This window comes from Ascochyta rabiei, chromosome 2 (genome assembly GCF_004011695.2).
Source record: "Ascochyta rabiei chromosome 2, complete sequence".
Classification (NCBI taxonomy): domain Eukaryota; kingdom Fungi; phylum Ascomycota; class Dothideomycetes; order Pleosporales; family Didymellaceae; genus Ascochyta; species Ascochyta rabiei.
Window position 1 is genome coordinate 2,057,325 of NC_082406.1, and position 20,665 is coordinate 2,077,989.

General features: G+C 52.7%; 8 protein-coding genes across 9 annotated transcripts; 4 read left to right on the top strand and 4 right to left on the bottom strand.

The window, feature by feature from the left end:
- Positions 1 to 1,301: 1,301 nt before the first annotated feature.
- EKO05_0001556 (Superoxide dismutase) lies at positions 1,302 to 2,159 on the top strand (the record flags this gene model as incomplete). Its single annotated transcript, XM_038937194.1, has 2 exons — positions 1,302 to 1,723; positions 1,775 to 2,159. The coding sequence occupies 2 exons, from the start codon at positions 1,302 to 1,304 to the stop codon at positions 2,157 to 2,159; spliced, it is 807 nt and encodes a 268-aa protein (XP_038802315.1).
- Positions 2,160 to 2,632: 473 nt separating this feature from the next.
- On the bottom strand, positions 2,633 to 3,686 carry EKO05_0001557 (uncharacterized protein; the record flags this gene model as incomplete). Its single annotated transcript, XM_038937246.1, has 3 exons — positions 2,633 to 3,053; positions 3,119 to 3,513; positions 3,567 to 3,686. The coding sequence occupies 3 exons, from the start codon at positions 3,684 to 3,686 to the stop codon at positions 2,633 to 2,635; spliced, it is 936 nt and encodes a 311-aa protein (XP_038802316.1).
- A 952-nt stretch (positions 3,687 to 4,638) lies between these two features.
- On the top strand, positions 4,639 to 5,632 carry EKO05_0001558 (uncharacterized protein; the record flags this gene model as incomplete). The annotated part of the gene is made up of 2 exons (XM_038937094.1): positions 4,639 to 5,115; positions 5,165 to 5,632. The coding sequence occupies 2 exons, from the start codon at positions 4,639 to 4,641 to the stop codon at positions 5,630 to 5,632; spliced, it is 945 nt and encodes a 314-aa protein (XP_038802317.1).
- Positions 5,633 to 6,011: 379 nt separating this feature from the next.
- EKO05_0001559 (uncharacterized protein) lies at positions 6,012 to 6,811 on the bottom strand (the record flags this gene model as incomplete). Its single annotated transcript, XM_038937642.1, has 2 exons — positions 6,012 to 6,430; positions 6,481 to 6,811. 2 exons carry the CDS (start codon positions 6,809 to 6,811, stop codon positions 6,012 to 6,014), a joined length of 750 nt encoding a protein of 249 aa, XP_038802318.1.
- Positions 6,812 to 7,404: 593 nt separating this feature from the next.
- Positions 7,405 to 9,359, bottom strand: EKO05_0001560 (uncharacterized protein; the record flags this gene model as incomplete). Its single annotated transcript, XM_038937128.1, has 4 exons — positions 7,405 to 8,063; positions 8,121 to 8,584; positions 8,636 to 8,813; positions 8,873 to 9,359. The coding sequence occupies 4 exons, from the start codon at positions 9,357 to 9,359 to the stop codon at positions 7,405 to 7,407; spliced, it is 1,788 nt and encodes a 595-aa protein (XP_038802319.1).
- A 1,432-nt stretch (positions 9,360 to 10,791) lies between these two features.
- EKO05_0001561 (uncharacterized protein) lies at positions 10,792 to 12,919 on the top strand (the record flags this gene model as incomplete). Its single annotated transcript, XM_038937415.1, has 8 exons — positions 10,792 to 10,884; positions 10,935 to 11,024; positions 11,073 to 11,169; positions 11,219 to 11,664; positions 11,720 to 11,829; positions 11,879 to 12,359; positions 12,409 to 12,640; positions 12,693 to 12,919. The coding sequence occupies 8 exons, from the start codon at positions 10,792 to 10,794 to the stop codon at positions 12,917 to 12,919; spliced, it is 1,776 nt and encodes a 591-aa protein (XP_038802320.1).
- Positions 12,920 to 15,912: 2,993 nt separating this feature from the next.
- EKO05_0001562 (uncharacterized protein) lies at positions 15,913 to 18,142 on the bottom strand (the record flags this gene model as incomplete). Its single annotated transcript, XM_038937611.1, has 5 exons — positions 15,913 to 16,677; positions 16,732 to 17,118; positions 17,164 to 17,194; positions 17,243 to 17,393; positions 17,455 to 18,142. 5 exons carry the CDS (start codon positions 18,140 to 18,142, stop codon positions 15,913 to 15,915), a joined length of 2,022 nt encoding a protein of 673 aa, XP_038802321.1.
- Positions 18,143 to 19,364: 1,222 nt separating this feature from the next.
- EKO05_0001563 (casein kinase 2 regulatory subunit) lies at positions 19,365 to 20,522 on the top strand (the record flags this gene model as incomplete). Of its 2 annotated transcripts, XM_038937217.2 has the most annotated exons (3): positions 19,365 to 19,421; positions 19,752 to 19,997; positions 20,052 to 20,522. In XM_038937217.2, 3 exons carry the CDS (start codon positions 19,365 to 19,367, stop codon positions 20,520 to 20,522), a joined length of 774 nt encoding a protein of 257 aa, XP_038802322.2. The 2 variants fall into 2 exon arrangements, with proteins under 2 accessions (XP_038802322.2, XP_059491682.1); XM_059635699.1 differs by having other exon boundaries at positions 19,752 to 20,522.
- Positions 20,523 to 20,665: the final 143 nt, after the last annotated feature.

The window sequence follows — 20,665 nt, forward strand, 5'->3', positions numbered from 1 at the left end:
GCCGCTCTCAATTTCATTTCCAATTAATTTCCTCTGTCTTACTGTTATTTCCCATTCCCGTCTGTCTCCAACCCGTGCCTCTGGGACATCACATCTGCACGGTTGTCAGTGGCCGTGACCGTGTGCTGAAGTGCGGCCAGTTCGGTAAGCGCAGCGGTGCAAGTCTTTTTGCGGCTCTTGATTCGAAACGGCGAGGGTTCTGGCATTGCCAGTGACACGTTGGTATGTTTGCTGTCACTTGTCTGGGTTTTGTCTTCACGGTAGAGAAACACTGGAGCGCGTAATCCAACGCCAGCGGACCGCCTGAGATAAATTTGGAAGTGAGCACTTTAGCCGAAACTTACCTAGCACTTTGCTGCTGAAGTCCGCAATTCACAGTAGCGAGCCTACAGCAACAGCAAAGCGCTTCGAAAGAGGGACCATAGGGTGGTGAGAGTGAATCCACGCTGCGCAGTGCTGCAGCTGCAGCCATGTGGCGAAGATACACAGCGTTATGGCCCACCGCTCTCCAGCCTCCCTCTGCGCCTGTGTGTCGCGTACCTCAGATGCTGTGCGATCACGGCTCGCCATTGGCCACGCTGCGGTCGCGTTCCTGAGGCCAACACCAAACTGATTGGACGCCAATCACCAACAGCTCTGGGCGTTTCAAAACAGCCCTGCAGCCGGCGCGCAAGCTCAGCATCGGGCGCCGAACGATATGCAACGACTCCGTCCCTCCAATCTAGGGAACAAAGCAAGCGGTTTGAAAGGTAAACTTGCCCTTTCGGGCGCCCAATGACAGGCTCGGGACCGAAGCAGTGATTCACCAAGAGTAAGTGGCTTTGGGCGGGCTTGGTGGCACCCGCAGCAGAGTTTGTGCAGGACGGGCGGCACAGCGTCGTGGTAGAGCTGTGTGCTGCGTGTGACTTGGCCCCAACCTCCTGGCCCAGTTCGAATGCACTTGCGCCTGCGCCTGCGCCGTATATAGCCAGGTACGCGCCCGCCTGCACATGAGATCACTTCCTTCTCCAGCAGCCTTACCCCCTTTGCTTTCAGTCTTACGTGTAGCATTCCTGCTCGTTTGTCCAATCGACAGTCAGCCGGCCTTTCACAGGTGACGACGTTGTTTGCAACTGCTATACAAGAGGTAAATCGCGCCTTCCCTCTCACCTCACTTCACTGCCTCGCTAGTGGGGTTTACCTGATTCCCTCGCACCACTTCCAGCTTACTCACCAAAATCTTGCTCAACCGCAACACCTACCTCACAAAGTACATTCACTAAACGCCTCTGCAGCACTTCATTCTTTACACATCACTCAACATGCGTGTCCAAATCCTCTCGCTCATCGCCGTGGCTTCGGCTGTCACTGCCCAATCTCCGGCCGCTGTCCCCGCTCCCGTAGTCGGCGGTAACCCCAAGGGCGCCTCTTATGTTGCTACTCTGCCCGAGCAGGAGAAGTACACTGTCCGTGGCTCCGTCGCTGCTGTGTCCGCCGAGGATGGCAACGGTGTCAAGTTCACCGTCTCCATCTCTGGTCTTCCTGCCGAAGGCGGTCCTTTCATGTACCACCTCCACGAGAAGCCTGTGCCCTCCGACGGCAACTGCACTGGCACTGGTGCTCATCTCGACCCCTACAAGCGCGGCGAGCAGCCCATCTGCGACGCCAGCAAGCCCGAGACCTGCCAGACAGGTGACTTGAGCGGCAAGTTCGGCAACATGACTGCACAGGAATGGTCGCAGGAGTAAGTCTCCGGTTCGAAATCGAGAGTGGCCGAGTCCTAACAACAGCACAGATATGTCGATCTCTACTCAGCTACCCGACCTGACATCAACTCGTACTTCGGCAACCTGTCGGTCGTTGTTCATCTGTCCAACAAGACTCGCATTGCCTGCGCCAACTTCACCCAGCTTTCGCCTGGCGAGGAGTCCTCCTACCCTGTTTCCAGCATTATCCTGAGCACTACTGTATCGTCTGGCTATGCTCAGCCCACCGATAGTGGTCACTACAACAGCAGTGTCCCAAACACACCCACAGGCATCTCAGCACCTACTACCGGCGTCCCGATCGCACCCAGCTCAAGCCCTTCGTCCTCACCCGAGTTCACTGGCGCAGCTTCCAAGCTCCCCAGCACTGCCGCTGGTGCCATGATTGTCCTTGTGGCTGCTCTGTTGCTCTGAGCGACGTGTCACACTGACTAGGAGTATTGGACTGTGACACCTCTAGGAAAGGATGTCTCAGTCGAGGAGATTTGTGCATATTGGCGTTCCGGATGGTTGGCATCGATACCACTGAGCTGTGTGAGCTCTATTCTGCACGGCAGGCCTGATGTATAGGCATTTTCTTGTACATTGTCATTTTTTCGACGACGGTAATGGGTTGGAGTCGGTAATGTAGACGAAAAGTAGATACCAAACTCGAGCGTAGCTTTCGACTGAATAGTGCTCAATCTCATGCATGTGCTGTACTTGACAAGTTCCATGTGAAAACTACAACAGTTGATCATCTTCGAAACGCCTGACGGCAGACCATTGCAGTCTCGATAGGCAGCAATAGGAGCTTTCTGGGTGCCACAGCTTACCAGAACTTCCCAAACATGTACATTCCTATTTCACCTCATCTTTTCCCTATGCGTCCACCGCGAGCAAAACGCCTACTGCTGCCTTGCAAGCCGATCGAGATTGCGCTCCTCCTCATCACTATCCGGCTCCTCCCCTTTTGCGCTCTTCTTGAAGCGTGGCTTATCCTCCGCCAGCGTCACCTCGAGCTTGCGGCCTCCAAAGTGTCTCCCGTCGATAGCGTCTTTGAACTTCTCTGCGCTCTCAAACTCCTTGAAGCGCACGGTGATGATGCCGTCCTTTTCCTTGTCGAAGAGCGTGACGTTTGTGACGTCGCCAAACGTCTCCGCTTCGTCGCGCATGTCTTCTTTGATCTCGAGTATGGCCGCATCGTCTTCGTCGAGCTCGGCAAGCGTGAATGCGTAGCGCAGGATGCACACTTTTGCCCATTTGTTCTTCTTCGGCGCAAACGTTTCGGCGACTTCTTCTTCGTTGTCCGACCATTCTGCGAGTTTGCTGCGAGGGTGGTCAGCACGGTACGCCCGCGTTTGAAATAGAGAGTAGAGGAAGATTGAGCTTACCGGTTCAGCTCAGCTCTGTTGCGCTCGGAAGCTTTCTTGTCCTTGCGTGTCAGCTTGGAAGCAATCTCGTCGCCGTCCTTGTGCTTCTTGTACGAGAAATCTGCTTCCTTGACTTTGATCTTGCCTTGCGACTGATCCTCGATGCGGAAGTAGTAGTCGTCCATCATCCTGATCGCGAGCTCGACTGAGTCCTTTTTGAAGTAGACAATAAGACAGTCGCCGTTGAAGTTGCCCTCTTCGTCTTTGTACATTTTGATACGCTTGTTCCCATCTGCGCCCTGATCAATGATGCCGTACTTCTTAAACTCGTCCTCGATCTCTGTTTCGTTGGTGTCGCGGGGGAGGTTGCTGACATAGATAGCCCGGTTTTCCTGAATCTTAGGTTTCTTGCTCGCCTGTGTGGATTTGTCAGTAGGTGTACTGGCTGGGGCTGGTGGGAGTGGCTTACATCAGGGGCTTGCACGTTCTTGCGCTTTTTGCTGGGAAGGTCAGTCTGCACGTTCACAGGCGTCTCTGAGGTGACAATGTCAGCCTCGGTCAGTGGGTTGTCGACGATCTCGTGTGTCATGGCTGCTGCGGTTCTCAGAGAAGTCAAGCCAGTTCAAAACGATCCAGACGGTGTATTGATCAAGCGACTGAGCAGATAATACAACAGGCTACCGTAGAGAGGGCTGTCTCTGCTAACCACAAGACTCCGGCGCAGCACTGCTTGGTTCAGCCAAAGTAGGAATGACGGGTTGAGGCTCCAAAACAGATAGCGACTCGGCCAAGCTTCGCAACAGCGCTTCGCAGTGTTGTCGCAGTGTTGTTTGCTGTTGTGAAGACAGCTCCAAAGCTCGTTGCTATCCACAATGGCAGAAAAGTCAGGCGGTGAGCTAGGCGGCGGCACGCGTGACCGGCGGCGGTGATGTTTCTCTGGGGATCGATTAGATGGACGAGATCCTCTATCGTTGGTTTCAGGGTGTGGTGGCCTTCAGAAGTAGGAGTATGGTCAGGGCCGCTGTTTGAGATACCCGTCGTTAGTCTCTCGAAAGGGCTTGCCCTTGAATGCGGCCATCTCGAGGGCGCGGATGGACCTACACAGCGCTTGGCGAGATGTAGCGAGGACCTTGAATGTGCTCGTAACAGCAGCAAATCGCAACGTGGTGGCTTTGACGTTGTTGCAGCGTGATGGATAAAAGAACCTCGGTCCGGTGCGCGATGCAAGAGCTCCGTTCGCTTATAGTACAAAACGCACGCAGCCGGCTTGTAACCCTGGTTCCTGAGCTATGCACGGCCACGATCGCCCTGGACCCTTCTAACCCCGCCTGAGCACCATTTGTTTCACAGATCAGGCCCGGCTGCGGCATCGAACGTTTCCGAGAGGCATTTTGCTACTCACGAGGAAACCTTGCGACCGGTGAAGCTGGCCCCTTGAGTCGTGCAGGAATTTGTTAAATATGCGGCTACCGCCGCTGCTAGAGCCCGTGACTTAAGCTTACCCAACGATGTCTGCCTTCATATCTTCAACAATCAACGCCATGAGGGACCCGATCCCACCACCGCCGCTGCTGGTGCAGCTCAGCCAGCCTCTGGCTGATAAGCTGGGTCTGAAAACCATGCCTTACCATGTTCATGAAATGTTGCTGGGCTTTCTTGCGTATCACCTCATTCTCTATGGGCTATCGCCGGCCATCTCTCGACTTGTATGCCCCAAGACGTACGCAAGCTTCAACAAACGCACACGATTGAATTGGAACATCCACTGGGTCTCTATGATCCAAGCGCTGTTCATCAACGGTGCTGCTCTCTATGTGATCTTCACGGACCCGGAGAGGAAGGAGATGGACTGGAAAGGCAGACTCTGGGGTTACACGCCAGCTAGTGGGATGGTCCAGGGCTTCGCAGCCGGTTATTTCCTCTGGGATCTCCAAGTTTGCGTACAGCATTTTAGCATCTGTGGAGTGGGTGCTCTGGTTCACGCCATCGGTGCTCTGGCTATAACATGCATTGGCTTCGTACGTATCGAAAGCCGCTACGGCGAGAAGTGAGCTCACAACGACATAGAAACCGTTCGGAAACTACTACGGCCTGTCCTTCATTCTATACGAACTGTCCACGCCTTTCCTAAACGTACACTGGTTCTGTGACAAGCTGCGTCTCACCGGATCGAAGCTCCAGCTGTACAATGGCATCGCCCTCCTCTTTACCTTCTTTGCTTGCCGAGTTATGTGGGGAACCTACCAATCAGTCCTCATATACTCGGACATGTACAAGGCTTTGACAACGCCGACTTCGCAGCTCACGAGTCTGCTCCTGGACGATGATGTATGTGGACGAAATGCCAGCAGCAAGACATTCGGCGGACCAGTCAGCTGCGAGATTACTGAGCTACCCATCTGGCTGGTGACAATCTATCTCTTGGGAAACACTGCACTGAGTATCTTGAATGTTTACTGGTTCAGCCAAATGGTGAAGGCTGTTAGAAAGAGATTTGTACCAGCTGAAGAGGTGGAAGCTAAGAAGAGTCAATAGGTGTAAGCCAAGTACAGGGCTTTGGTTCGGAAGTGTTAGAAGTAGCATGTTGTTAGCTCAATCTTTTCTACGACACACAGTTGTTTCGCTGACCAGCGCCACTTTCCATCTAATTTATCATATGAGGTTTAACTATTGCAACTAATCAGTCATGTTTTCGTTTCAAGTACTTTTTCTGCATTGATTTGGAAGCCCTGTCTTTATAACTGTACAGATAAGATAGTACTTATCTTTTTGGTTTATTACATGGAACAAGTACATCCTGAAAAGCAAAGCTGTTAGTTGCAATGTTTATACCATCTTGCATTGTTCAAATGAGCGAGAGCCGTTCTGTGCTTGATGAACCAGCATTTGGAGCGCTTAGAACTTGGGTGTCTTCTCAACGAATAATACCAAGCTCTTTAATACCTTCCTCTAACGGGATTTGATCGTCAACGCTCTTCATGGGATACACCCACTTGACTATGCCCCGCCCGTCGATGGCGTATGCGCCCCCCGTCTGCCATCTGCAGCCCCCTTCTCCGACTTGTTGTCCCCATACGCCTTCTTTCTTGCCAAGCATGTACTGGCTGTAGCCATTCCTCGGATTAAGCAGATGGCCCCAATTTGACATACCCAGCCCCCACAAAGCGTATAGTTCCCGGCTCTCATCTACGATAATATCCAACATCCATGGTCCCCCTAGCTTCTTGAGCCATTCCTCGGTGGCAGCTTTTGTGCAGTGTGATACGATGACGAAGTGTATTGAGGTGTGCCGATTCGCTAACGATCGCAGGTGAAGGAATAGCTTCTCCGTAACTAAACTCGATCAGTCTTACAGAGGATGGGATGCAGCATGCATTACGCACAAGGACAGCCACAATATCTCAAGAACAATAGAATGCAAGGTCTCCCATCGACTGCAGGAAACCGGAGCTTCACGCCAGACTGGGCCCTGTCACCTGCTACTGGCACTGCCTGAATTGGATTCTGAGTTGGTGGGAGAGTAGTCCAGGATGCAAAGGCCTTGGGTGCACCCCATTTGACGTTGGCGAAGGGATTTGACAGGCCCGCTCCTCCTTCTGAATCCTGAGCACCCTTTGCGCTCTTCGAATCATTCCCAGCAAACGGGTCCGGGATCTTGATACCGCCTAACCCGGCTTTCCGCAGTGCGATTTGTGTCGTGAGTTTGCTGAGCATAGCGATGTGGGCGTGTTTGCTTCAAGCTCCAGACCAGGGTTGTATATGCTCTGGAGTACAGTTCGGCAGATTGGCTTGCTGGTACAGGTTTCGAAAAAGGCGGTGGAATCGAGACAACCGAATCCTGAGCTGGGGGGCTTGCTTTTGAGGCGTAGCAATGGGTCGTGCAGTGCGTTGAAACGGGGGCTGTCGCACGGACGCGACAGCTAAACGTCTAGAAACATTGAACCACGTTCTGACCGAGGTCGCGACGATTTGTATTGTGGATCATCACATTGTCTCGAGACTGCCATTGTTGATGTTTCTACCTTTCGCGGCTTCCAGAAAGACGCGCGGGGTTGCATGTGCAAACGCGCTAGCGACCTAGGAAGGCCCCGAGGGATGGCAGCGAAGCCTTCTTCACACATTTGGGTGTTAACCGTATTATACCAACAGAGGCCTGACATGCCGACTTGTTTATCATTATCCTCATGATTATATTCAGACGGAAAGTGTCATCTTCACCTCGCGAATAGGGTATCCCAAAATTACAACTCATCCACCTGCCAGCTCATAAAGTCCCTCTTGTCGAGAGCTTTCGTCTCGAGCAAATCTCACTTCTTGTAAGCAAACAAGCAGCGACATTCCAATACTGTCTTCCTCTTGAGACACTCTTGCATGATGATATCCTCTTCCCACCACCATTTCGGCTCTCCAGGAAGATCGTCGACGAATGTACCCCAGGTATCCTTCCATAGAGCTTGTCCGATCATCGTCGAGAGCTCCTTGTTAACATCGTTTGAGTTTTGATCGAATGCACATGGCAGTGTCAAACTCTGATCGTTTTCCGCACTTAGCTCGAAGCCTGCCTCCGCCAACCAACCTGGCACTAGCGAGCACGGCTTCGAACAACGGAAGAGCTTCTCCAGATTTACTGACAGTCTGTCCTCAATCCACATTCGCATCAAGGGACCAGCAGTTCGGCGCACGGGAGCTGCATCCATGATTCTAATTTCAAGCAGGCCGCCTGGGGCGAGTAGCTTGTAGCACTCGCGGAAAAGCTCCGGCAGCTTCGCGGAGGGTACCAAAGATGGCAGAGTCGATGCGCGTATATGCGAGAAGTAGTCTTCTGGGTATGGCAGGGGTACTGTTCCAAATTCGCGTACTGTCAGATAAGACACATTGCTAGGAAGGGAAAGAGTCCTTTGCGGCTTTGTGGTTAGGAAATGTACTGTTTGGTTTGGGTGCATTGCAGATGACTGGTAGACCTCAGCTGACATCATTGTTAGACGATACACAACAGCGTGGCTCGAGCACAACAGTCACTTACAGAGGTTACCATAAAGCTCCAGGACCTTGCCCGTGTCACACTGTGGTTTCGGAACGATCCGAGCCTTGCCTAAGCTTTGCAGCTGGAAACCAGTCAACAGCCAGAGTTGTTGCTCCAGCAAGTCTTCTTCTGATTCTTGGTTCGCAGGCTCCTGCAGGGCTTCCTTGAGCCTGTCTAAGACAAGCTGTGGCCCTGCACTTTCTAGTCTCTGAATGAAACGCTGGAATCGCGTTCGCGCAAATGCGTGGTTCTGCGTAGTGGCGATCTTGGATGATCGGGGTGCGGACGGTTTGCGAAGGTCTCTGGGTACCATCATTGGTGAAAGACTGTCCCACTGGGCCATCGGTCCGCATGTAAGAAGCTTCGCGTCTATTCCCCCCGGCTTCACCACACTTGTGGTCGTGGCTCCTTGGGCACAAGGCTTTTGGCCCATTCGAGTCTCGATTTTTGGGACCATTGTCTTCCTGCGGCCAGTCAGTCAACCAGCGGATCCAAGATGTGCTGAGGATACTGACCGTTTTTCTCTTCCAAGTACATCAGCTCTCGGCACTGTTGCCGGATCTTGTTGTTCAGGAGATCCGGTACTCGTTCGCCTATCGCTCGAAGCAAGGGTATACGGGTCATATCCATGCAGTTCGTCAACCCCGCTCGTAGCTTCTGTCTGGGGTGTGTTCACTTCCCAATGCTGGTCATCTAACAGCCGAGTCAGTTTAAGTGCTTGGTCCTTGTACACGAGATATCTCCCAACATACGTGATGATACAGAAACGATGGAATGCGTGTAGCGAGATGACATGTCACCTTCGAGCTCTGGTACATCGCACTCCAACAGATCCATCGTGCCCCCTGATGGTAATCTTGGAGACAGCGATTTTGAGAAGGTGTAGGCGGGCTGTGGGGCAGGGTCCTTTATTTGATATGGAAGCTCGAGCTCCCAATTTGGAATATCTCTTGTCACCATTTCGTGAACAGGTCGAAGAGGTGGTGCATCGGATCTCTGCTGAGAACTCGAGTTTGGGCTTGTTACTGGCCGCGCTTTGAACGAGGAGCTCGAGGAGGCCTTTGCCTTGACTTTCTTCAGCCCAGAGGTCCACCACTTTTGCCTGTCTGTTGAGCTGGAGCTCGTTGATGTTACTGAGGTCCTAACGGAAGGCGTTCCAGACGATCGCTCTCGAGCTTTTCGTTCTTTGTGCTCTCCAACACTTTCCGCCTTCTGCCACGATAGATCGGCTGCGAACATCGTCAATGGTTGGCGAGAGCCGCGAAAAGGAACAGTCGCTAAGCTAGACTCCACCAGTTCCGGAGGAGAACGAGCGAAGAAGTACCATGAATTCTGGCGATCGCACGTCAGAGCACAAGTCCATAGCAAGACGTAAGCAGGGATATGGGCGAAGCTGTCGCAGCCATCACAGCGAATTGCGCAACGGGTCCTTTCACTACGCTAGGCAAGCTTAGAGATCCCGCCTGTGGCGTGGTTTTATTGGCCCTATTGAGCAGAGGGACCAGAGTTATCAAGTTCAGATTAAGGAAGAGCCACCTTCTGCACATACGGTCGTACCAGAACGCCAGCGCGCGGTCCCATTGTTGGACCGTGATAACTCTCGGGATCCTGACCATGTCATGGGGATACCCACACGTGGTAGGCGCGTGTTCGAACACTTGCACCGGCAAGGCGTCTGTCGGAAAGGGAACACGCCTATGTCGTACTGCAGGGACAGGTGGCTAGCTCATCTGCGCCGCAAACCACCATGTTCCAGGTCGTCAGGCATTCTCCCCTTCGCTTACAGATGGGCTGGGGATACAACATTAAGTGGTCGATAGAGAGGAGTTGTCGAGCTTCTCAAAGTTACTCAAGCAAGATGGGCAACTGTAGCGGGCGATCCCTCTTGGTGCGCTTTGCTGGATTTGTCTCTCGCGGTAAAATTCAAGGAACACACCACTCACGGTTGCAAAACAATGCAGGGAGGAACAGACTGGTATTAAATGTGGGCTCCACGGTAAGGCCGGCGGACCGACCTAGCCCTGGCAGAAGACCTTTGAAGGTTTACCGAGCTGCTTGTTTCGCAGCAGATGCAGACGCGGAGCGAGGAACTGAAGTCGACAAGCTCCAGCTCTGATCTGCGTTGGATGTTCCTGGGACCAAGACTAGGGCGTTTGGACAAACCCTGACTCGGTTCGGCAAGCCACAAGAGTACAAGGCTATCTCACCAATCCCAGTTCGACTTTGAGCATCGAAGGTGTCTCCACTGCAACACAGCGCTACTCCACAATGAGCATCCCTTGTAAAACGTCCAAATGGGCGCCTCGCGCAGCGGCCGTGCTGTCATCTGGTAAATGACATCCGTCCAGCGCTACAATTGTTGCTGTTGTCCGATGCGTGCGTGCTTGCAACTTCGCCCCACCTGCAGCTTTCATTGAGAGCCGACAGCCATTATAGCCTTGGACCATCTCAGGCACAACTGTCTTGTCTGGATTGTTTCCCGTCTTCGAGTTGTCGCTTTTCTGCAGCTGTCGTCAGATCCTCCTATGATCTAATCTCCTTACTACCCTGCCAACGACGTGTAATACGGGACTGTCGTAGGTCGATCAAGAATCGCCGTCTCGCCGTCTCTCGTTGCTCTACTTCGTGTTGAGCCTTTGGCTTCCGTTCTCTCCAGGATACCGTCTGCAAAATGGAGTTTCTTCGTACTCATTTCGAGAGGCTCAATACCTTTGTTGGGGCTTCAACTTTCGGACGAGTCTTTCGTCTCGAAGGCTGCGGACATGTAGGTATTGCTCCTACGCGCAAAACGTGTATCACTCATAAGTCATGCAGGAGAAAGAGATCAAGAACGCACGGCTTACCTCCGAGATCCGCGCCGGTTTGACGACGTTTTTTACTATGACATACGTCATATCTGTCAATGTGTGTTCCCATATTGATCCAAGACCAGAGCAATACTGACACTCAAAGGCCTCTATTCTGGCAGATTCGGGTGGTAATTGCATATGCAACGATGCTGCCGATCCACTTTGCATGAACAACGATGAGTATGCCGTCTGTGTCCAAGGTGAGTGTAATCAAAATTATTGATATTGTTTTTGCTCATCGTACGGAAGATCTTAACCGGTCGCTCATCACAGCAACTGCGGCTGTTGCAGGCTTCAGCTCTGTCTTGTTTGGCTTCCTTACCAACATGCCCGTCGCCCTCGCACCTGGTATGGGTTTGAATGCATACTTCGCATACCAAGTTGTTGGTTACCACGGTAGCGGCATTATACCGTACAATCTCGCGCTCACCGCTGTCTTCATAGAAGGCTTCATCTTCGTCGGATTGTCGCTGATCGGCATGCGCCAGTGGCTGGTAAAAGCCATCCCGAACTCGTTGAAAATCGCTACGGCCTGTGGCATTGGACTTTTTCTTGCATTGATTGGTCTGAGCAATGACACTGGTATTGGTGCAATCAGCGGAGCGCAGGTTACCCCGCTGCAAATCGCGGGCTGTGCGGATAAGTACAAGGACGACCTTGGTATTTGTACAAGCCATAAGATGACCTCTCCTACCGTAAGTTTGCAGGGCACTGATCGAGACAAGATGTCTACTGATACACGTCTTCTAGTTTTGGATAGGACTCATGTGTGGAGGCGTTATCACCTCTTATCTGATGATGTACAAGGTCAAAAGTGCCATGATTGTTGGCATTTTGATCGTTTCTATAACCGCATGGCCGTAAGTACACAATCAGCTTGGAGATAGCTTGGAGCTTACACAAACACAGTCGAGGCACTGAAGTGACCTTCTTCCCTTACAACAAAATCGGAGACGACCGATGGGATTATTTCAAGAAGGTCGCTTATTTCCATCCGATCAACCACACTCTCAACACGCTGGACTGGGACATGTCACAGCATACCTCTCAGTTTGTGCTTGCTCTTTTCACATTTCTCTACGTCGATATTATCGACTGTACAGCTACATTGTACAGCATGGCTCGATTCTGCGGTGCAGTGGATTCAGACTCTGGCGACTTCCCTCGATCTACATTGGCTTACTGCACTGATGCATTCTGTATTTCTGTTGGCGCTCTTCTGGGTGTCTCACCGGTCACAGCTTACATTGAGTCTGGAGCGGGCATTGCAGAAGGTGGCAAGACCGGACTGACTGCAATTACCACCGGTCTCTGCTTCATTCTTTCAATGTTTTTTGCCCCTATCTTCGCATCAATTCCTCCTTGGGCAACAGGAAGTACACTCGTCATCGTAAGTCTTTTTAACAGTCATTTCAAGCGTATGGCTAATAGCGGCCTAGGTTGGATGCTTGATGATGCGGCAAGTCACAAACATTAATTGGCGATACATTGGAGATGCCATTCCTGCCTTCGTTACCCTCATGTTCATTCCTTTTAGTTACAGCGCAGCTTACGGCCTGATTGCTGGTCTGATGATGTATACAACGCTTAACGGCATGGCATACCTCACCGAGCTGATATCTGGTGGCCGCATCATTCCCGATGATAGAGATGCTCGGGAATACTGGTCCAGTAAGCTCCTAACATCACTCGAGACAACCTTGACACTGACCACCGTACTCAGTCCGACCACGTGGTAGAGACCCTTGGTTCGTAAGGGCTGGCCAGGGCATAGCAGATCGTCTCATTAGTGGACGCAAGAGTGACGGCTCGTCGGTCAGAAGTGGCACTCCCTCCTGGCACCACGAGAGGATCGGATCGAAGGGCTCGAACCGGGAGATGCACACGATGACCATCAAGCCAAACGACCCAACGGATCCCAGGCTTGAGAAGGTCTTGCGTAAGCTCTGAACAAATTGCAGCAAGGTTACTACTTGTCTACTGTGCATATGGATACCTGGTCAACCGATAGATAGTGGGCCATACATACCTATACAAGAGCAACTGTGGGGATCTCCGCATGCCAATGCCTGCTGCTCATCAACGAGCTTCCTGTCAACTGCATAGCTTGCAAGAATGCCTTGCGTTCTGGTCCGGCATCGTTGCGTTCCGTAAGTTCGCGCTTTGCGCTGGCGGCCGCTTCTCCACTTTGCGATGAAACACCGCGGCCACTAAGATAAACCATTAAGACAGGGAACCCTGCACGCCACATTCTCCACACGTTCAGTATAGATCTGGTCAGTGCTGAGCGTTCGGGCACCTCATGACTTGCTCGCACTGGGGATTGAGTTTGCGTTAACCGGGTGCTGGGCATGTCATGGATTGCCAAAGCATGTTTCCTTGCGACCACCTTCCGCCATTGAAGATCGAACATCAAGATCATCACTGTGGTTGTTCATCAAACCTTCTTTCTTGACTCGGACGCGGAACACGAGGCCCTAGCTTCACTAGACCCATATCGTGCTGTGCCCTCCCGTCCGGTGAACATACGCGTAGCACCCCTCACCATCAACAACCCGTTGTCTCACTTTCATGCCCATCCATCGAACCTGCAAAAGCAACGCAAGCAGCTTCCTTGTCGTTATGAGTTACTCGTTCATAAATCAAAGACTGCTCTACTTGACGCGCCGGACAACCTGAGGTTTGTAGCAACATTGAAGGCTGTCCGAGGCCGATAGCATGCCCACTTTGAGGTTTGCATCGTCGTGTGCACGCTTCGTCATGCGGTCAGCACCAGGCCTGGCATTCGATGGACAAACCATTGGAGTTGCGGGCTGTGAAGATAAAACACGGAACATTTGTTTGCTTTTCATCAAGATCTGGTACAAGAAGCAAAGCGAGGTTAGATGCAAGGAGCCGAAATTCGTCGGCTCACGATGAGTTCGTGCAAAGCCAGACTTCGGTTGCTCTCGTACTCAGTATCATGCCATCGTCAACGTAGACACGTGAGCTAGCTTCTTTGTGGGGCGTCTCTGCCAACGTCTATACCGATGACGGCACAACAGTTGATGTTGTCGCCGCTGCTCTTTTCCCGCCTCTCAACTTCACGACCCCCTGCATCACGCGTATGCTGCGCAACCACACCCTCATGCAGTCGACAAACTCTTTGTCTACTGTCTACACCGACGCAAGAGCCTGCAACGCCGTTATCGTGACCGTTACCGCTCGGTAGTTAGAATTACTGCTATGCGCGCAATCATAGCCCCGGTTAATACGACCAAATCCTTTATTGAATGCGCCCGATGCTGGTAGCTGCATCTGTCAGAACCAAAGGACGGCATTGAACGGTAAGTCTTGACCGACGGTTTGGTAGAGATATCACAGGCAAACTCTCGAGCCAACATGCATCAACAACCTGTCCTTACAGGTCCGGATACTGTTGCATGCTTGAGCTTTTGCCGGCACTCTCATAGCGCAATGTTACTTTTTCGTGCTTGCCTTGAACGTTGCTAGGTATGCGTTCATTGCCCCACTCGGACCTCAACCACAACTCAGCGTATGGTCCGGCTCTCGGACCGTTGGTCGTCTTCAGTTCTTCTGTTACCGTAGCACCTACGGGACCCTCATCCAGGTGTCTGGATATTCTCGTGGCATCCTGGCTTGATTTCTGGCCCTGGTCCATGAAGCTATACCGTAGGCCCTGCAGCATGAAGACACGGCCAGTCTTCCATCAGCGCAATCTCCACCTAGCTATTCTCGTTCCTCACTCTCTTTCGACCGCTTGGCTGCGCGGAGTGCGAGCTCAGACGTTGTGCCCACGCTTGGCCATGTCGTGCAACGCCGTGGTGCGACTTGCGAACATCAGAAGCGGTGAGCAGACCGCGCGCGTGGATGAGGGGCTAAAGACTCAAGGTGATACCACATTGTTTCCCAGGATGTTCCTTTGAACTTGCAGAAAGACAAGACATGTACAATTATTGATGGTCCACCAGTAATACGCTCGTGGATTGTTCGAATGGTGAGGTGCATAGTCCACCAGCGCGAAGGACCTCAACAACACTGCACTTTGCCGATTCTCTGTAGAGCCGATACAGCAGGATTTCTGACACGTGACGGTCGTCTTGGATGCTGGATGACTTGCGCACGCCTTGGTCACCCCCAGTTACACTTTGGCTGTGTGGTCGAGGTACACATCGGCGAGGTCTCATATCAGACCACATACATCCTAACAAATTCGAACTCTACTGTACGCACCTGAACAAACCAAGCAGGGTCGCCGTTGCGCTTGCCACATAGCCCATCGTTCCACTATATCGAGGCCTGTGGCTGAGAATTGGTCGAGTATGGCTATGGCGATGGCTAAACCGACTACCTGACCGAGGACGGAACACCCAGTCGTTGTCTTGGAACACTATGCACGCGACAAGCGGCTCCGCAGGTTCTTACAATGCAACGCCGATTGCCGGGTGATATGTCTCGTTTGCTTACACTGGTCTTGTGTTGTCGAGTGCCACCCACCGTTTTGCTTGGACTTTTCTCAGCCAGACTCGACACATGGTGTTAGAACCGCCACGGCTACAGCTCAGACATTGAGCTTGTAGTTGGATTTCCTAGGGCTGAATTCATCAGGAAAAAATACAGTCGTAGTGAGAGTCGCCCTACTTCTCCTTCAACCGTGTGTAGGTAAGGTTATGGGCTCTCCACGCACTGTGTTCCTAGATTCACGAGCTTGGCATCTTACAAGCCCATATAGCCCAAGCCAGGCGCATTGCGTTCATGATGCGCCGATTCTAGCCAATGTGTAGCCTAGCTGCTAGCTGCGGGCTACTCATGTTGAAGGAGACGTGCGCGTGCTGTTTGTGGTGTTTGTTGTTCTCTTTCGTGCAAATAATTTATCTGGTCATCAAGTCGTTCTATATCGTATAAAACACCTTTACTCACAGCACGACACCAAAACCCCAGCATCAAAAAGTGCCTCTGGCCTTCTTTATCCTACCCCTTGCTTGAGCAGCCTGAACTGAGACTGCAGTAGCCGTCAGCCCCAAACCAGGGTACTGATCCGCGTTGTCCCTGGGTTTAGTGCTGAAGGGTTCGGGCTTCTTCTGCGACTCTCTGATTTCCTTTATAGTCTCCGCATACAGCCGACTCCCGCCTATGGACCGCAGAAGTGGATTGCTGATGGTGCCACCCATCGCGACACTCGGCGGGCCGGAACGCGGCTGCCAGCGCTCCGGCGTGTGGTCAAGGGAGCGACGGCCCTTGCTGTTGTAACTGCGAGCGCGCGCGTGGGAAGGAACAGGGTCCACGAGTTCATCGGAGGCAGAGCGCATGCTGGACATGTTGCTTATGTTCGACAGGTTGTTTGCAACGTCCTGCTTGTCTACCATGATGATCATAATGACGCCGACTTCGCCGTCTGATCCGGTGAGTGGCGTGCAGTGTATCCATCGCGCTTTACCCTCGATGGTGTCCGCATTGTTTGTGGCGATACTCGCGCCATTGTCGGGCGTGGGCACTTCAAGGCGCGAGCTGGATTGTGGTATGCGGGTCAGCCAGGAGATTTTGGCTGTGACGCCGATGCCTCGCGCGAGGGCATCAACTAGGCTGTCGCGGATGTGTTCGGGGCCGCCGATGTGGTCTTCAAGTTTGGACTGGCAGAGGCCGGGAATGCGGAGGGAGGGGGATGTGAAGACAATGCGAAGGGAGGGGTAGGGGCGAACAAGGATGTACTGATTATGTCAGTAGAGTGAGACGGAAAGATGGCGACGGGCGACTGGGCATACGTTCTGGTATACTCCCGGGGTTCGTCCGGAGTATTGAGAGCGAAGACCTTCTTGAGATATGCGCTCTTCTATACCTACGAAGCGTCTTGTCGATGGACTGTGCATCAATTTTGGTGTGCTAGGCCGCGAGTCGGTACGCATTGCCTCACAATCTTTGATTGATATTCTTTCTTCATCGTTCAACAGCTTTCCAAAATCTCGTAGGGACCTGAGCGTTGGTCTGTTCTCAAGTGGGTCAGTGGTGGGCGATACAGGGCCGTCACCAGCGAGTAGCTGTTGGAAGGAGTCGATCGTCTTGCCGCCTTCGAGCAATCGAGTCACGTCGATTCGAGCGCCAATGAAATAGCGAACGACACCTTTGTTGTCTTTCAATGGTGAGATCATAACCTGAATGTGTCAATATCATCAGAAGTTTGGAGTAAAGATACCTACAAGCGCTAGGAATGGAGAGCCATCTTGTCGACTGTGTGGTGTCAGTCTCGAAACTTGTGCTTGAATGTTCACAACTCACTATTGTACCATAGTCTCAGCAACCTCTTGCTCTTCCCGAACTGCCTTGTCCATTCTTTCGATGGCGCGTTTGTCGGTCTTGGGTCCATGAAGAAAGCGACAAGCTTTCCCAATAGCGTATCCACTTCGGTATTGGGTGGTGTTGTAGAATTCTGGAGAGCACAATCAATTCTCTTCATCAACGAGAATTATCTCCTTTACCGCTGCGCTTACCTTCCGATGCAAACACTATCGGGTTGCCCTCTTGTGTAGGGTCACTCATACAGTAGACTTCGCCCAAACCATGCACAAGTTCGCGCATCAATGGCGTGTTCCTCCCAACAATCTCCTTGTTGGGCAGCTCCGTGACAACATCAACGACGCTGAAGGTCACATATGCGGGTAGAGCCTCGGCGACCAGTTCTTCTGATGCGCCCTGAGACAGTTGCTCAAATCTCGGGTCCAGAGAGGCAGCGTTGACTTTTGATGGCCAACTCGGCTGTTGTGTAATCTGATCTGCCAGCGCATTGGCATACTCTATCGCTCTGAGAGCTTTCTGTGAGTCCAGGTACCGCACCAAGATGGGTACAGTACGGGCGCGGTATCGTACAAGAAACGTGGTGAAACGCTGAAGGTAGACATTGTCCTTGAGGATCACATGCAGATGATCGATTGAGAACAAGCGCTCGGCGATAAGCTCAGAACTTCGATCTGTGATTGTAGGAGGTGGTGGGCTAAGGTCATAAGCATGTTCCAGGTCGGTGGAGTGGCGACCAAGCCTCAGTCTGTATGAGCCATGGGTTTCCAAGTCATCGTCTGATAACGCGTCGTCGTGATTGCCAGTTTCGCTTGCTGATTCTTTGTGTGAAAGGGAAGCGATCCTGGACACACCCATGATGACATTGCTCAATTCTTGGGTCATGGTATGGAGTGGAAAGCGGGAGCGGGATGGAACGAAAACAGGACTTGAACCAACTCACGCATTGTTTATGCAAAAACGCCGAGTGATTCGATGGCTCCAGCTACCTGGGGCTTACCAGCTAGATCCTAGACGATGCGCATGGCTTGGGGGCTGTAGTCTTTGACGGAGCTGCACGATCGCAATAGACCGGCATGTTGCTGCAGGTAGATGGAGCTACTTGGTGATTAGTGTCGTTAGGCTCCTTGTTTGAAAGAGGAGAAAAAGAGGCAAAATGTCGGATCGTATCACCGCTCCAATCCGTAGCGGGTAAGCAACTCAAGCAAGATGGCTCTGGTCGTGTGTTCAGCTTGTATACAGAGGACTGAAGAAAGTGTTACCCGTGGTCCCCATCAAGAGGTGGGGTTTGAGCCACAACGAGTGCAGGCACGACACACACCTGTCAATCTGCATGGAACATGTACAATGCAGGTACCGTTTACCGTACCAGCAGCACGGACAAAAGATAGATCAGGATCCTGGGGTTGGAAGTCGTCAAGCGGAGCACAAGCAGGCGGAGCGAGTCCGCTAGCGATAGCTTGCTCTGGGTGTTGCTTCTAGTGCAGCCACGGCCTATGGTTGAAGTAGTCGATTGTTGAAGCGCCATCGGATGCATGATGCCGATGGGCTTTGGATGGAAGGCAGCTGGGTCACGGATAGGGGACCTGAGAGAGGAGCGTTGCGTTTGTTGGTGTTGTCCAACGGCAGCAGATACCAAGCTGAGTATGCTCCATGCCTCCCAATTGGTAGACAATGGTTGAGAGAGAGTCTGGCCAGGGACGTTGCAGAGCCAATCTACCGATGTTCGAGAGTGCTGCTGATATGCTTTACAGGAGATGGCAGACATGGAGGCGTGTCGTGGTATCAGTGATGAGAGGGGACAGGCTCACTGGCACAGCGTGGATCCAGGCGTGAAGGGTGGAGGCCAGCGCGCTAGTGGCCAATCAAGACTAGCGTACAATGCGGATAAGCGAACGTCAGCCAGTCCATGGCATACAGGACCCCGCGCAGGGCTCACACGGGAGACCTCGACTTCAATTCACAGCAACCGCGGCCCCAGGCTGTGCCAACACTCGACGACAGTCAAACCTCACCATCACCGTCGCCTCGCCCACCACCGCAATCCTAAACCCACCACCCCCCTCCCCCACATCCCCACTCGCTGTACACAGGGCTCCAGCGCGGCATGGATGACTTCAACAGCGACACAGACAGCGACTATACAAGTTACTGGCGCGACTGGGTAGGTGCCTTGCTTTCATGTCCGCATGCGCCCTGAGGCTGTCGTTGTTTTGAAGTGCCACTGGCTCCTCAATATGTCACTGTGCGACTGCCTCCTATGTCGCGACGTTGTGTACGCCGCCTGTGTCTACTCTGCGCTCCACGAGGGCACTTCCTTGCCAACATTGCCCAAATCCACACCACCACATGTCTCCAGCTGCGCTACCCTTCCTGAATCTACCACCGTAGCACTCTGCGCAGCATGGCATCAGCTTGACGACGGGGGGCCTTGGAACAGACAACACCGCACAGGCACATGGCTACAGCAGAGCACAGGCTGACGTACGGCCAGTTCATATCTTCACGAGGAAACGAGTACTTTTGCGAGATCGACGAAGAATACCTCACCGACCGCTTCAACCTCACGGGACTGAACACTGAAGTTCAGTACTACCAATACGCCCTCGACCTGGTAACAGATGTTTTCGACTTTGACTGCGAAGATGAGATGCGGGAACAGATTGAGAAGTCGGCGCGACACCTGTACGGCTTGGTCCACGCCAGATATATTGTCACAACAAGGGGGCTAGCAAAGATGGTATGCTCAAACCTGGACGGCGTCGTGTTTGCGCCCGGCTGACAGGAGACCCAGCTCGAGAAGTTCAAAAAGTCAGACTTTGGCAAATGCCCGCGCGTCATGTGCGAGTCGCAACCGCTCCTGCCCATGGGCCAATCCGACGTAGCCAACACCTCGCCCGTCAAGCTATACTGCTCGCGTTGCGAAGACCTTTACAACCCAAAGTCCTCACGGCACGCTGTTATCGACGGCGCCTACTTTGGCACGTCCTTCCACAACATTCTCTTCCAGGTATACCCTGCGATGCTCCCCCCGAAATCCCAACGACGATACGAGCCCCGCGTATTCGGCTTCAAAGTACACGCTGCGGCAGCGCTGTCGAGATGGCAAGGCGATCAGCGCGACTCGATGAAAGATCGGTTGAAGGAGCTGAAGATCGAGACAGGCTTCGAGGAAGAGGACGAGGAGCTGGACGACGACGACGAGGAAGACGAGGAGATGGAGGGCGGAGAGGGGTTTCAGGGTGCAGCCGTGCCGCAGCAGTAGGACTTTGGACAGCGGGCTGGCATCTGGAGACGTCAATGCGGAGGATGATACATCGCATCATACAGAGGGTCGGTACAGCATGCAGCATTGGGAAGGCGATTGGGCGTACATGGCTGGGTTGGGCCGCACTGATTAATACCACA